A 16,063-nucleotide genomic window follows, 5' to 3' on the forward strand; every position below is an offset into this window, starting at 1 on the left:
CCCCCTCCGCACTCCCACCTCCGCCTGCGAAGAGGCCGGCCTCATGACATACATCGGCGAGATCATCTACGCCTCCTCCTCCAAGGAAACCGGACTCGCCTGGACCCGTGACGCAGTCGACTTGGCCGAATCCACCGTCCTCGAACTCGGCGGTCTGGAAGACCGCAACCCCCGTCACCGCTGCGCCGAGTGTCTCCGCGTCGGTCTGGAGAACTGGAAGACAATGGTCTCGAGGCTCGTCGCCCAGGCAGAAAGAGAGGAGCGCGAGAGCGTCGAAAAAGCCAAGCATGCCTGGTTCGGAGGCCAGAAGCAGCTTGAAGCCAAGGCCCTCGAGCGGAAGCGATGGGAGGCCGAGAGATTGATTCTCGACGATAGGATTCGGAAACTCTGGCCGATTATCGACGGGGAGTCGGGTCTGGAGGGGATCGCGCCCAATAGTTCTCTGTTTGTTTGATGTGCTGCTCTGACTTGACCTTTCCTGTTCAGTTGGTTTTGAGGATTATCCTTTGGAGGGACCTGATTCACATGGAGTCTAGGCGGGAGTATCGTTTGCATCAAAAGGGTCGCGTTGCGTGTATATCTTTTTCTCTGTACACTATTTGATTAAGATCTCGAATCACATACGGATGATATTTTGACTAGATTGTAACCACAACTCTGGTACTGCACAAACCGCGCAAACTCCGAGCTAGAGCTCTTTGCAATAATATCGATCTCTGCGAATCTCAAACACCATATCTTAGCTATAAACAACAGGATGCCGATGACACACTCAAGGCCAAGAACAGAACAGACAAGGGGAGTATCCAGCATTATATACACCAAGAAAAACAACCGGCTTGAAGAGCACCTATCTCCGCTAAACAGGACGCTGCTTTTCTTTCAATCGATCAACACGGACAATAGCAGAAGAACAGAACAGGTCATCCCATTCAAATCAAGAAATCATGTCATTTACCACCAACGACAGTCCCATTCGGCATGGTAATGGTGAACTCGTCAAAGTTGAGAGTAAAGTTCCCCTTGATGCCCGAAGCGGAGAGGTCGACGTCAAAGGTGCCCGTCTGCGAGGTCGAATACGAGGCGGCCAGGTACGTCTCGATATTACCTTCGGTTTGCATCGCTGCGTTGAACGCGGCGGTCTTCTCGAATATGTACAGGACGGCAATGCGCGAGAAGTCGAGCACCTTTGCCGGAATGGCGGCAGGGGTCGGCGTGGACGTGGGTTTGGGCGGGGGCGTTCCCTGGGTGGTTTGCTCGGTGGCCGTACCCGATGACGGGGTTGCCGTGGTTGCTGCTGCGGTGCTGGTGTACGATTCATCGAAGAGGATGCCGTTTTTGGTGCCCACCGAGCCTCGGGCAGCTAGGGTCTGCGTCGGGATTTCCCCTGTTGTGGAACTTGGCGCCGATTCCTCGACAGCGGGAGCGATCTTTTCGGATATCAACCAGTCGCCGACTGATTCCATCAGAGAAGCGCGACGGGCTTTGTTGGAGGTCGAGGAGAGGCTTTTGAAAGAGACGAGCGAATTCTCGGTCGTGCAGGAGACATTGTTTTGGCTGAATAGAGCCATGATGCTGATCGGATCCAACGGAATGCTGAAATTACTGCTTGACTCTTCGAATAAGCGCGGAAGATCGCTGCCCATGGTCGCATTCTTGGATGTCGAGCCCTGAACGATCTCAGTGGTCACACAGCTCGCATCGCCGCCCACCGTGCAGCGCGAACCTGTATAGCCGTTGGCGCAGACGCACGAGCAGATACTCCCGCTCGAGACACTAACACCGCCATTTTCGCATGGCGTAGTCTTTTCGCATTGTGACCCAGAGCTGCTGCTGGACTTGTGGCGGGGAACTGCGACCAGGAAGACGGGTACCAGAACAGCGACGAGGATTATGGCGATGATCAAAAAACAGACGAATATGAATAACCACGGCGGCATGCCACAGCAACGGCGCGAGCGCTGCTGGCCTTTCTCCTCGCCAGTTTCAGGGCCAGTGTCATTCGATCGTAAATGGTGCATGGGAGTTCTCCGGAAGAAATCTGGCCACGAGGAGCGCACCTCGGGCGTTCCTGCTGGAGGCGGAAAGGACGCCAGGATGTCCTTGATAGATCCTGATTTGCGAGCGTTGTGACCTGAGCGAGAAGTCAGTTTTGTTCGAAGTTTTCGGTCGGTCTCATGCGCCCACTGAATGTGCAACTCACCTTGCGCGAATCTACTGGTTCCGTTATTGAGCAGATCATTCCTACTCGCCGTCCTTCCGTGCTCAAGATTTGAAGCGAGCTTCGTGGCGCGTCGGATCAGGTCAGGCAAGCTTGTGAGACTGCCTCGGGCTTCTGCCGCTCGAACAGCCCCGATATCTAGACGAGGTGGTCTGCGGCCTCCCGGCCTCTTGTCGCTCATGGTCGGTGCAGCCTTGGGGAGGATTTCCAGCTCCTTCGGAGGAAACCCCATGTCATTGTCCGTGTGCTTGAGTGCAGGATGCCGGCCGTTAATGTCCACCACGATCGGTGGTTTTTCCGGATCGATTTCAGACGATTCGGTCGAGACCGTAGAGACAGAATGTCTTTCGTACTTTGACTCTGCTGCGATCTTCTCCGAAGCAGTTCCTGCAGGCATGATATTGCTGACCGAATGCTCTTCTACCGTTGATACCGGGGATGGGCTGCTGGGCTTCTGGATCGTTCGTAGTGACGGTTTGCCTCTTTTGCCGAGACTGGCTTGTCGGACAAGCGTCGAATCCCCCTCGTGAACACTAGGCGTTGGATCACGATCATCATCCGACCCGACGTCTAGGTAGGCTCCAAGAATTTCCGACCCGGCTGGTGCAGAGCCCCAGCTTGATGGAATGACCCGGCTGGATGCATATGACCCCTGCAAGATGGTTGGGCTGTCGGAGAGTTCTTCAGGTATCGGAGAGACAGAGGACCTGCGCTTCGTGGAAAATCTGGCAGCATTTGATGGGGCAAGTCTTCCCTGGGGCTGTCTTTGGGCCAAGTTCATTTCTGCAGGTGTAGGTTGGGCGGGAAGAGCAAAGTCGGGAATAGAGGGAATGGACACGAAAGACGAGGCTGTGGATTGCCTAAGCGATTCATCAGTCGTCATAGGAACTCGCGGAGCTGGATGAGCAGCACGCTCAGGTCCGTAAGGTGGAAGATGCCCCTTAAATGGCGGACGGGGCGGTGGTGGATGTGGCAAAGGGTGCGAAAATGATGGGATAGGCCGGCCCAAATGAAGGGGACTGGGTGCTATGTCCGACATGCTTCTTTCAGAATATACCGACGGAGACGGAGCATCAGGCCGCGGTGGTCGCTCTGGAGGGGGCCCTTTTGGGATGAACAGCCTTGCTTGAGGACCGGACACGTTCGTTTGCAGACTACCGTCAGTCGGTAAAGGCCACTGCGTCATATGGGACTGGTCTGCCTTGAGCTTGGGGGTGGGACCAGGATGAGTACTTTGCGAAGGCGCCATCGCGATATCCGGACGTCTGCCAGCCTCTAACATTTGTCTCGCCCGTTTGACGGAACCTTTTCTGTCGACTTTCGGGCCTGTCAATTGAGAATTATGGTCTGAGCTCTTGAGAGAAGTTGGTTCCATTGCTTGAGGTGTTGTTAATTATTTTCCGGAAATTGCAAGTAGTGTAAGGAGTGCAAATTATCTATGTCAAGCCTATCTTTGCCAGCATAGGGGGCTATGACACAGCGTAAGATGGTCGATATGAAATGATCGGCCGTCTTCAAGTCGGCGAATAGAGTGCGTACCAGGAATGAATGACCAGCTCGACTCTTATCACGAGGACGAAGTCAGAGTAAACGAAAGGAGGGTAGCCGTGAGCTGAAGATATACAAGCCACGTGATTCGATACTCAGTAGCTGCAGCTGTTAGAAGAGCCGCAGTAGATGAATATGAGGAATACAAGCTTGAGCTCAAAGGTAAAAGAGGGAAGGAAGGCTGAAGTGGCAGTCAATGCCTTTGCTGGACAAGGTGTCGAAATGAGCACATGCCACAGAAGAGTTTCCATCATGAATGTCATCACATCAAGGGAGGCGTACCAGAATTCAATCAATAAGTTCAAAGAAAAGAAGGAAGATTGACTGTGAGGTATTGCGCAATTACACAGTATCACAACTGACTACCTCAACAGAATATTTAGCTGTCCATTGATCCAAGCCCCTGAAACATCATAAGTTGTTAGTGACATCCTCGCCTTAAAGGAAAATTCATATCGCGGACTTACAAGTACATCATGAGAACAACACAACCAGAAAAAAAACAGAGCGTCAAGCCCTGGAGTAGAAGAATGAATGGCAGAGACTCAAGAGGACAAGACCACCGCAACTTTCAGTATAGACGGTCACCCAGACTCGATTACTGTGCCCGGGTGGGTAAAGAAGAAAGGGTCTTCCAGCGACCCGAAATTGTTCTTCGCCTAAAACCAGACTTTGATATTAGACTTCGTTGAGTATCATCTCCGTCCGGCGTCCACATGATTCATATTTCCCAGACCAAAAGAACAAAAGGACGCGGAAGGGGCGCGGACCGTTTGGGGCTGGTCCAATCCTCACTCAGCGGAGTTGATCCAAAGGCGAGCAGGGTGGAGGCTGACACTAGGAGTGTTTTGATAGTAGCTAGTGCAATAATAATATCACCAGTCCTTAGCATTCTCTTTATTGGTTTTGAGTTGCATTAGCAGGTGCAAGAGTTGTGCCATTCAATCAAGACCAGCCTCCTATCATCTGTGTGCTTAGTGGTGGCTCTTGAAGAAGAAGCAGCTATGACATTTCTCGTCCACATTGCGAACAAGAGCGATGAGACTCTGCGATAACGCCGACGCAAATGATCCAGTGGTTTGTTGTATTCTGGTTCTCCTGTTTGTTTCGTGGAATGTGCTGGGTACAGTCTCGTCTTGAAACACAAGCAGAGGTACATAATAGACGACGACGCGAGATTGGCCAGAACCTCGAGAATCTGATATTATGGTCGGGGCATTATCAAGCTCGGATCGAATCAGTTTGGCGTGGGTCTCGAGGGTCATTGGCTCAGTGGAGGCACTAAATGGACGTGTAGCTCTCTAGTCGACGCTACGTCTCATCCTAAGCAATTGGGGTGCACTCTAGCGAGCGGCACCTTTCAACATGAAACCATGCTTCCCGTGTGCATGATTCATCATCCAGTCAGTTCCAACTTCCTCGGCTGGGTCCTGAGACTCTTGGTGACGACTGTAGGGATTATCTATCGGCTAGACTAGGCAGCTCAACGTCAGTGATGTCCTTAGCAAAGGTTAGTGGGATCTAACTGTGCATCATTGTTGACCAGAAAGATCTGCTGGAGTCAAATACGACGTGAAGAAATGAAAGGATGAACCCACCGAGGAAGGGGAAATTCCACCGCCTGAACAGTTCGAGACTATTGCTTGCACTGGGCTATTTCAGGGACACAAGCCCGAGAGTAACGCCATCGGTTCTTAACTAACCTCCGGATAAATTGAACGTTATTGACGAGCAAAGATAATAGTAAAACATTAATCAACCGAAGTGATAATAATAGAGACACTAGATACTCCGTCCGAACGGACGTGCAGAGCAGGAAGCCAAGTAAGACAGTGACCAAGATATGTTGGCAGCTGCAGGTTGATGAGAAGCAAACAGCTCGAACCCCGTCATGTGATAATACCAACAGCTGCTGCATCTGGTCCTCAACTGCCAGGGGTCTTTGATATTAATCTGCATTCTAGCTACTAAGTTCATGTGGATTCACATCGTACAATAATACAATCAGGGTATAAAGAACCTCAAGTTGCAGCTTATTCTGGGTTCTGCATGCTCTGAGGAAGTGGCCCCTGAAACTCTTCTGGCTTTGTTGATGTGTACATAACGAAGGATGTACGGAGTCAATGGATGAACCTGTTCGGCGGTTTCAAATACCCACTATCTCTCTTCCTGCCAAAGAACCGCCTACTTGGCGGGATGCCATCCTTTCGCAGTCCAACAGCATCATAGCTTATGTGCCGTAACTGTGAGCCAGCGTTATTCATAACAGTGCGAAAGTAATGGCAACACTCGAGTCTGAGTGATGGTCCATAATCTACCTACCATTGTTTGATGGAGCGTACTCCGTGCTGCATGTCATTAATGACGAATCACAACGTCGAACTCATGCCTTGTATCGTGGACTCAGCTTCCGGTAGGGTAAGCTCATCGTAGTTGACTTCGCAGTCGGTCGACCTCTCTCTCCACAGCCCGCATTTCCACAACCACACTGGCCAGCTTGGGCAAACATTGCTCTACAGCTTCCGTGAAAGACGTTTGAGCGCTGCGAAGAGAAGGGGAAACCAAGATCCCGTACCAATGGATAGGGTCAGAAAAGCGAGAACGCTCTTTGGAAGAGTCGGAGTCTGAAGTTGCACTCGGATCAACTTGTCGCGTATTATCGACTTCCGACTCGGCCGCTTCCTCGCCTTTACTCGTTTCTGGCACCTCGACTCGCTGGTTGTTCGTAGTCTCATCAATCGAGAAGATCTGCCTGTAGTTGTCCAGTTGACACTCTCCCTGGGGGACATCCTCAGCTCCATTCACGGTCTTTTTCTTTTCGGTGCATGGAGGAAATTGTATTGTCCTGATGATCACACGCTCGATTAGTCCTCATAACCATGGATTTGCGAGGTTCTGGACTCGAGACGGCTCCCAAAGACCGTTCTCAGCTTACATTTTCCTGATCGCCTTCATACGCTCGTCATAGTAGTCAGCGCCATATCGTCGACCGGGTGGACAAGTGTAATTGGCATGCGCAAGGGAGAAGAATCCCTTTTCTTATCGTCAGCTTCTCTACACGGGTGGAAACGATTGCACAGGACGAAGAGCGAGATATACCGAAGATAGTTGTTTGGCGAGATCTGTCTGCAGTTTCTGATGCCGATCCAGTAGTAGAAGATATCTTTCCAGAGAGTGGTCCAGCAATTGTGAGGCTTTGGCAGAGGACTCGGCCTCGTGAGACTGTTTGAGCTGAAGCTCCGGTGGTGATTCAGAGCTCTGGCGGGATGCTGGAGGAGTAGGGAGTTCGGCCATTGACAAGTCACAACGTTATTGCAGCCTAGGAAAGTTGAATACTGCTAGACGAGACGAGGTTGTGATCCAGAAGATATGACAAATGCAACAGCTGCTCAACGCCCGGCAGATATCTATGGGGCAGGTCGGGGAATTGAGAAGGTCTGTCTGGAGAAGCACGCAAAGCGGCAGAAGGTCGGCCGCCGAGTCCGATAACTCCGTCATCGCGCTTCCGGGGAAAAGCAAAAGAATTTCCCGCCCTGCGCGATTAAGGTGGATAGTCGGATACTTTTTTTCTTCTTCCCTTCTTCTCGCGATCGAGGAGAGACTGTGAGTCTTTTGTATTATCTTGATATTCTACTATTCCGTGATTCGAGCTCGGACGTCCCTCTAGCTTGTCCGACTCTCCGGCCTCATTGTGAACCGCCACCTGCAGTTGAAGTTGTGATGCAAGATACTTTACTGGTGATCTTGTGAAAACCATACTATCTTCTGACTAGGGCTCTCTGAAAACGGCAGTCTGATCATCTGTCGTCGCTGTAACGCTTCGTCCATTGTTTTGAGTTGGAGCCGTGAGGGGCCAAGAGTCGAAGAATAAGGCACAAGTCTCATTTGGATACAGCACCATCAGAATAGTGATTATTGTCGGACACGCTTCGCTTTGGTCGCTTGCCAGTCTATTCTAAGCACTTTACTTCACATCTCCACTCCCATCTTATCGAATCTGCCATCATGTCTGTGGCAACCTTGCAGCGGGACACTGCGTTCCAGGTCCGGTCATTGGTATGCCTTTTCTTGTCCAGGGTCTCATCCGCCCCGGGCGATCAAGCTACGTGGATCAGAAGACTAACGGTGTGGTCCAATCGTGCAGTTTCGGTCTTTGCTCCGTCAATCTTCTCAATTCTCGAGCTACAACTTCCGTGAGTATGCCCGTCGGAGAACGAGGGACGCCTTCCGTGAGCACCAGCATGAAACCGAGGAAAGGAGGATACAGGAGTTGATTCAGGATGGTCTGCAAAATTTGCGCATGTTGAAGGTCAGTCTTGACTTGTATACGCCGGGGTCTGGATGACGCTTTTCCCACGTCTAAGACATCCACTTCTATGGAAGCACGGATTACTGACTTCTGATCCAGCGGCAAACTGTGATTAGTCAGTTCTATCAGTTGGACAAATTAGTAGTGGAAGGACAGAAGACTGTGAGTACTCGCTTGAATGCGCCTCGCTCGTATGAAGATCCGCCTAACTATTCATGCAGGGCGAGCAGACTGGACAGGAGGGCGGTATCGTCCGCCAGAAGGATACTGGGTATGACGCTTCCTGATTTTGCTTCCTTCGCCAAAAGCTTACAGCGATTGCAGATGGGATTAACCGATTGGACCGTATAAACAAGGACATGCTTGAGTTCCAGACTTGATTCTGAACAGAAACCAAGCTCGACATCAGTTTGGCCTGCCCAGCCGTCAAGTATTGGATAAACCGGGGTGACTGTACTTTTAACGAATCCGACTGCGCTGTATGCTGCACTGGCTACTCATATCTCTCACAAGGACACACACTTCTCTTACGTTATCTATAACTGTCTATAATCAATTACTTGAGAAGCTCAAGATATCATTTGCCGTCGAGGTTTATTGCTATATAGGTAGTCTTTGTAAAAGTCGTTGACTTCCAACGAGAGACATCACGTGACTTGGCACTCAGTGACCCCGTTTCCGCGCCATCACTTCGCGCCTGAACACTGCCAGTCGCATCCCCGGTCTGGCTTGACGGCGGACTGCACCATTGATCGATCGATTTTGCATTGGCTTACCAGTTGATACTGTTAGAAGTGCTGGAATCTGCGAAGCAAACACTCGCCTTATCATCTACGTGGCGGAGGAAAGACTGCCGGCCAGCCACTCACCATGCCACCGACTGTAGGTGTCTCCTAGCGCAACGTCGCCCGCAACGAGAGATCTCACTCCCAGGCACTGACGATAAATGTATCGTTTATCTAAATGCTGACAAATATCAGTTCAGATCATCGCGCTCAGGTCGTCAATTCGGCGACAACGCTAATCGAACCCGAACCGGCCAAATCGATCACGATGTTTTTGAAGGACTCCCGGTGCGGAGATGGACGCGCCAGCGCCAAACAATCTCCCAAGTTCCCAAGACCGAAATATCGGAGTCGCTTTTTCAAGGCCCCGGAGGCAAACAGGCCCTTCCCGAGCACCCCATGCCTAGGGACAGTCATCTCCTGACGCCTATGAGCAGAGCGCTTCTTCGCGCCGCTAGAGCCGGTTGTATCTACATTCGCAAAGCGCAAAAGGAGCCAGAAGATGAAGAGAAAGAAGCTACCGACGTCGAGGAGCAACCGATGATACAGAGCACGGACCGTAGTTTTACTGCGCGCAAGTGGGCAGCCCTGCCAAGACATCTGGAGCCGCCGGAGGTGGAATTTCTGGCCAAGAGACGACCGGGTTTACCATCACTGTACGGCGCTTCAACTACGGGTGTGGACGGTGCCGCGAACAATGTTCCGATGAGGAGGACTCGTTTCAAGAAGGTCGACCCGGTTACTGGTAATATTTCCATCTACGAGGCGTGGGTGCCGGAAGGACATAAGATTGAAGGCGAAATCACCGATGAAGCTCAAGTGAGAGCCGAAAACAAGGAAGTCGCTGTTATCCCTGAGGCACCTGCACCTGGGACGATTGTCGAAGGCGTTGGTGTGGTCAATGCTGAGGGTGTGGTTGTTGCAGAAGCAGGCTCCGTCTCTGTCATGACGCCCCCGAAAAGACGCCCACCTCCTCCCAAGCGCAAGGCCAAGGGTTTTGGAAAGGGACGCAGGAAGAAGGTCATGTTCGCACCAGGAGATGGGGCTGATGCTGCGCTTGTCCATGGTGCTGGCACCAGTACGGCAGCCGGCGCGACAGATACCGGGTTTGCTAAAGCGGACCCGGACGCGTCCCGCTTGTCAGTGGATCAAAGCGGCCAGGATGAAGAAGAGGAGGAGGGGGACGAGGGCGAAGAGAGTGACGAGGGCGACGAGTCGATGTTGGACGCCAAGACGCCAGAAACCCCACTTGCACAGCCTGAGTCCGTATCAGCGGGTGATGCGGCGTCTATATCTGTCGCCGAACCTGTTCAAGAATCTTCAACAGCTATTAAGGAGGAAAGTGCTGAATCCCAATCAGTCGCTCCAGAAGGCCCATCAACCTTGGCCAAGGAACCCTCTACACATACGCATGTGCAGCCATCGGCGCCGCCCGCCACACTCCCTAGTACTCAAGTCCCAGCGTTACCGTCCGCCGATGTGTCTGCTCCTGCCCCTCTCATCCAGCCTGAAGCTACGCCTGTGTCCAAAGAGCCGACACAGGAAGTCGTGACCGAGGATGTTGTTATGCCCGATGCGCAACCTGCAGTCTCTCCCCCAGATGATAGTCTGGCAACTGTACCTCAGCGACATCCAGGACGTCTGTCTCCAGAGGTACAAGATGTTGCTGAGGCCGCTCACGGAAGTACTGTGTCCGAATCGCCTCAAGCAGTGCCTCAAAATACGGAGTCGGGGCCGTCTCCACCTGTTGAGAGTGCGCATCGAACAGAAGTTCAAGCAGAGATCACAGAGAAGTCGGCGGAACCAAGTCAGGGTACTCCAAACGAAGCAATGACACAGGAGGTGGCCGAGACGGGCGATGTAATAATGGAGGACCCGGAAGCCGTCCCATCAGCTCCTACGACCGAGCCGATGTCGCTGGAAGAAACTGTTCCTGAGCAAGTTCCCAATTCCACAGTTGAACCTCAACCGGCCGATACTGAGGCAGAGAGTAACGAGGTTGATCTTCTTGGTAGTTTGGAAGCTAGTCTAGGTGGTACGGTCAGCGATGCGCAGACTGACGGACCAGCCGCATTGCAAACTGATCCGCAAGCGGGAGCTATGGCTGCTGAGAGCACTGCGACAAATCCCGCAATGGAAGGTGGAGAAACGGTGACAGATGAGCCTTCCCAACAGCCGTCGGAACACGTTGAAGAGCAACTTGGAAAACAGGTCCCAGAGCAAATTATCGAACCTGATGCCGAGCAGAGGGCAATCGAACAGCCCACTAGACCATCCCTAGAACCCAGCACGATGTCTATGCCAGAGCAGCCTGAGCAGGAGACGACAGAGCCTACCGCAGAAACTGCGGCGAATGATGCCATAGAAGAGCATAATCAAGAAGCTCCAGTGGCACAGCCTCCCGAACAAGTTCCCGAAGCACCGTCAGCCGTGAATCCAGATCCCGTTGCTCAACCCGCAGAGATCCAGGCTACGGAATCCGCCGCACCACAAGTGATGGAGCCTCCAGCAGATTCTAGCATGGTGCCTTCTACAGAACCTTCTGCTGAAGCCTCTTCAGACCAACCAGCTGCGCCGCCGACAGACCAACAACTTCCCGTTCCATCGCCTGAGCCACATGCAGAACAACCGGCGCAAAGTTCGTCGGAGCAATCGGCTCATCCAACTGAGCCGCTTGCCCCTTCACCCACAGAGCAGGCACCTCCGCAACCCGCAGACCCCTCGCCGGAACCCACGGCACCACCAACAGAGCCTCTCACACCTCCAAGTCCAGCATTTGAGCGAATCGAGGAAACAGTCCAAGAGCAATCCCAGAATCAGGCACCCATAACAGACGCTCAAGAATCACAACCCGCTCCGCCCGATGAATCTCAATCCCCCAAAGTTCCTTCTTCGCCTGCTGCACCAAGTGCACCAGAGGTTACAGAGCCACAAACTACGCAACCGAGCGACGCTGCTCCGTCCGACAACAACGCTGCTCCCCAGCCTATCGCCGAGCAGGAAAAGGTAGAACCTGAAAGCAAGGAGGGTGGAGATGGGGCACCTGCACCGTCGACCTCTGACGTTAGCGCAGCGTAGAATCTCCGGTGAGAAAGGGCGGTCAGACTCTGTTTTCAATCTCTGCATGGGTGTATTTGAGGTGTGGGCTAGGTGTCAGGCGTTGCGCTCTCGGTTCTCTCTACAGACCTTCTTGACGTGGGCGAAGTGATTCCATTTTTAATAGTAAATATCCCATGTTGGAGACAGTTTGTTCTGTATGGAATATGCATCTGTGTGGGATTTCTCGGTGTAAGTGCCATACATTAGGAAGTATCACTGTGTTTTCACGACTTCACACGTTGTTATATATAACGTTGATATTGATTGCCGCCCGGCTGCTGTATACATTCCCGTTTATGTCAACAATATTCACCCCACAGCACTTCCGAGGTATATGTAGTGCAGGTTGCTGCAAAGACAAATTTCAGAAGCCTTTAAGATTGAAGGCCAAGTGTTATATCTAAGTCGGACAGCGGCAGCATACTCTGACTCTTTGGGTGAGACTGAGCCGCGTCTATTGTATGTGCTGTTATCCCTATACACAGCCTCATGCAACCTTGAGTTTATATCAATATATTTATTAGCTATAGAATCCAAAAACTTAAGTATTCTTCCATTCCTTGAAACCATTTGAATCCAAACACCAAGTCTGCACCCGAGTAAGAACGACCAGCGAGACAGTATGGGATACACCTGACGCCATCATATAGATCAAACCAGTGGAGCATTTACTAGAGGAATAACAGCCAACGCGGAGAGAGAACCAGAGAAACCTCAATGTGACAGCAAAGGAAATACCAAAATCACGACGGATCCACAGGCTGAAGAAAATATTGCCTGCAGCGCAAGCAGGTTCAAAATGAAGTAAGTTTATGTGACTCAGAAAACCGACTCAAAGGGTGTGAGGAAGCGAAAGCATGACAGCTCCGAGAGAAGTTAATGGACAATCATGATCGAATAATCAGCCGAACTGAAGGATTGTTGCAATGTCTGACTGCTAGCGCCCAAGTTCCGCTGTCTGTTGTTTATTATTCAAGTGGAATGGACCATCTCAGTGTTTGCGTCCTTTGTACGTTTAGTCGAGGCCGTAGCCCCAGGGAGCTTTTTGATGCTGTTGCTTGTGGGGGTCTTGCGAGGTGATTTCGCACCAGCTGTTTCCCTCTTCGGAGCCTGTTTCCGAGCACTCGCACCTTTGGCTGCCTTTAGTATCTTCTCCTTAGCTTTTGCAGAAGGACGGCTCAATGTCGAGGAAGACGGAGGAGAAACTTTCTGTTTCGATGGTGACTGCCCTGTTGTTTTGGGTGACTTTGCCTTGGGAATAATTGCCGCCTTCACCTTCGTTTTGGTGGATTTGACCTTGGGCAGTCTGACGCTACTTTTGGGCTTGGTTTCCTTAGCCTTCGCCTGGCTCTTGGATCTCGAGCCCTCGACCTTCTTGATCGTCGCCTTGGAGATCTTGGTCTGCACTTTCACCGTACCCTTCTTCCCCGAGTTCGCGGACTTGGAAATCGTCGCACGCGCTTTCGACACTACCTTTTTGACCTGTTTCGCGATGGATTTCGGAGCCAGAACCTTTCGCTTTTTGCTAGGCTGTGACGACGAATCGTCAAGCACTGTCCCGCTTTTGCGTTTCGTACCGATAGCCTTCTTAGTGGTAGTCGTCCTCGAAGATGAGGTCTTCTTCTGGCTAATATTTTTTGACTCTTTGGACCGCTGATCCTTTTCTCTGGGTCGCGGTCCTAGTATTCCACGGCAGTTGGAAGAACCGCATCGGCATTGCTGGACATTCTTCTGAGAATATGGGCTGAGGAACAGTCAGAAAGACCCAAGTGACATCGCGAGTAGTGGAGAATCTCACTCAAAATTGTAGTCATAAGTTAATTCTTCACCGGTCATGATACCGTGGTCACCCGCAAACAGGGCCATGCGTGGCTTGCCTGCAACAGTCCACTTTTCCATTCGGCAGTTCGGTTCGCAAGAATGGTTCACGAAGCGAGCGATTGAGCCTCGAGTAGCGTCGATTATCATGTTTTGATCAAAGTACATGAGATAATAGCACTAGCACTTCAGATCAATCATTCGATCGGGCGGCAGCATTACACAGGGGACATACCTCATTGTTCTTGTATATCGTTCTCATCCTTTTCTCGCACTCGGCTTGAGTGATAATTTCACCAGTATATTCGACGATAATCTGGTTTGGCTCGAATGTACGGTTGCTGCGAACGCCGTATCCGCGATCAGCTGTCTTGATGACTTCCACGCCGATGTTGTATTTCCCCCCGGCCTTTGTCCTTTGCTTAAGCTCCTCAAAGCTTCGGTTGCCACAGTCAGGCCCCAGTCCACAGTTTCCATCGTCACATTCGTAGAACATGTACCGATTTTGACAGTTTTCGTCGCATCCTGTCTCTTCTGTGCACATGCATTTTGACAGTTCCATGTGCTTGTTGGCTCTCCATATACTGCCCGCCTCTCCAACGAAAACATCTAGCTTGAATGTTAGTACGGCTCTCTCTTTCAAGAAGTGAGCATCCAATAGTCAACATACTTTTGTTGGTTTTCCTCCATTCGTCAGGTTTGTGTTGACCGGGCGGAAGGGGCGAGTAAATATCGAACGGCAGCTGGAAATCCCTTCCCAACTGCAGCAGTCGCTCGCCTGCAAACATTGGCATTGGGAGAAGTCTTCGCTGCGAGGGAGCGCCTTGCGATCGCCTCTTCGCGTTCTTATTTCTATTTTGACTGGGCCGAGCGGTGGTATACTCTTGTCCAGTGTACAGTCCATGAGACAACCACCGCTTCGGCTTGAACCTGGGCTCTGTCTTTGTGACGGCAGGGTCGCTTTGCGCAGTGAACTCATCAATGGCTTTGATCTTGGACGGCAGGTCGCTTTCAGAAACACGTCGTTTCTTCGCAGCCGGAGGCTCGCTTGACATGAGAGAGGCAGGTTCTTCCCTGGGCGCAACGACATTACGAGGTCGCAGGCTGGCTCTGCGGTCAAGATCCTGCCCTTTCTCCATCATATCCTTTGACCTTTTGCCCAGGACGCTTTTCGCCTTTTCGACAAAATCTGACGCCTTTTCCAATAAACTCAGACGGGTTGAGCGCCTGGGGTTGAAATCCTCAATCCGGGCCGTCAATTCATCCTTCTTCCGGTTGGGACTATCCTCCTTAGTCAATGCCCGTTCCACGCGCTTCCTCAGTGGTTGCTGCGGTACTGATGAGCTAAGGTCATCTGGCAGTGGCTCTTGGGAAGAGTTGGAAACAGGCGTATCTGGGGTGATTAGATGGTCCCCGACCTCCACGTTATTTCGTATAAGCGTTGACTCGCTCCAAACGGACGTTTCCATGACCGCTATGCTGTGCCGGAGGTGGGAGGACTGGGACCGCTTGAGATTCGTGACATTGTTGGCTAGATTCCCACTAGAATTCGTATGGTCCATTTCACCAGACGAGGACGCGGCGCTTGCATCTTCCGGCTCTGGTTTGGTCTCAGATAGATCCGAAGCCCGTAGAGAAGCGCGTGTCACACGTGTAGACGTCCCTCGCAGCGTAGGCTTTTCTTCATGGAACGCGTTCTCGCTGTTACTGGAGGTTTCAGAGCGGCTGTTCTCAGGCGTAAGAAGTTGTTCCGGCATTTCTAGACCCAGCGTGTCGTCGACGTGCTCGTGAGCATGCTTCTGGAGGTCCGAGAGGGTCGCGGGTGTCGCGGGTGACGCGACGGAGGATCTAGTTCGCTTTCCCATCTCAAATTCGTTGAGAACGGAGTGTATGTGGTTCTGCTGCTGGAACAGTTGAAAGTGGCACAGTAAGGCTAGAAATAAAAAAACACCTTTTGTCTGATTCAGTCCAGACTTGGGAAGGTTGTGTTGTTTGCCTGCAGCTGAACAGCGGACAAGGCAATAGGCGCTCCTGTTATCAGGAGTATCTGCACAACGCTTTACAGCTCAAAAACCAGGTCACAGCAAGACTCTGACAAACATGACGGAAGGTATGAAGCACAAATGAGTGAGAGGATGGTTTCAGCAAGGTGGACGGCGAGGCATTGGAAGGGAAGAAGAAAGATGAAGGTGCGGAGGAGGTCCAGTTCCTGTCGTCAGCCAGTTTGGGACGGCCGGAGGGGAGGCACGGCCGCGGAATGCAGAGGGAAAACAGTAGCGAGAC

The 16,063-nt window shown here is 51.7% G+C and overlaps 4 protein-coding genes across 4 annotated transcripts; 1 reads left to right on the forward strand and 3 right to left on the reverse strand.

Moving 5' to 3' along the window:
• Nucleotides 1–950: 950 nt before the first annotated feature.
• On the reverse strand, nt 951–3,596 carry CDV56_100308 (uncharacterized protein; the record flags this gene model as incomplete). Its single annotated transcript, XM_026753927.1, has 1 exon — nt 951–3,596. One exon carries the CDS (start codon nt 3,594–3,596, stop codon nt 951–953), a length of 2,646 nt encoding a protein of 881 aa, XP_026611494.1.
• Nucleotides 3,597–6,193: 2,597 nt separating this feature from the next.
• Nucleotides 6,194–7,063, reverse strand: CDV56_101140 (uncharacterized protein; the record flags this gene model as incomplete). Its single annotated transcript, XM_026754759.1, has 3 exons — nt 6,194–6,614; nt 6,705–6,802; nt 6,869–7,063. 3 exons carry the CDS (start codon nt 7,061–7,063, stop codon nt 6,194–6,196), a joined length of 714 nt encoding a protein of 237 aa, XP_026611495.1.
• A 711-nt stretch (nt 7,064–7,774) lies between these two features.
• CDV56_101384 (uncharacterized protein) lies at nt 7,775–11,941 on the forward strand (the record flags this gene model as incomplete). The annotated part of the gene is made up of 5 exons (XM_026755003.1): nt 7,775–7,825; nt 7,914–8,078; nt 8,178–8,240; nt 8,300–8,349; nt 9,064–11,941. 5 exons carry the CDS (start codon nt 7,775–7,777, stop codon nt 11,939–11,941), a joined length of 3,207 nt encoding a protein of 1,068 aa, XP_026611496.1.
• Nucleotides 11,942–12,934: 993 nt separating this feature from the next.
• CDV56_102103 (putative histone-lysine N-methyltransferase (Ash1)) lies at nt 12,935–15,645 on the reverse strand (the record flags this gene model as incomplete). The annotated part of the gene is made up of 4 exons (XM_026755722.1): nt 12,935–13,706; nt 13,761–13,960; nt 14,016–14,389; nt 14,451–15,645. 4 exons carry the CDS (start codon nt 15,643–15,645, stop codon nt 12,935–12,937), a joined length of 2,541 nt encoding a protein of 846 aa, XP_026611497.1.
• Nucleotides 15,646–16,063: the final 418 nt, after the last annotated feature.

The sequence above is a fragment of the Aspergillus thermomutatus genome (assembly GCF_002237265.1).
Source record: "Aspergillus thermomutatus strain HMR AF 39 chromosome Unknown NODE_223, whole genome shotgun sequence".
Lineage (NCBI taxonomy): Eukaryota > Fungi > Ascomycota > Eurotiomycetes > Eurotiales > Aspergillaceae > Aspergillus > Aspergillus thermomutatus.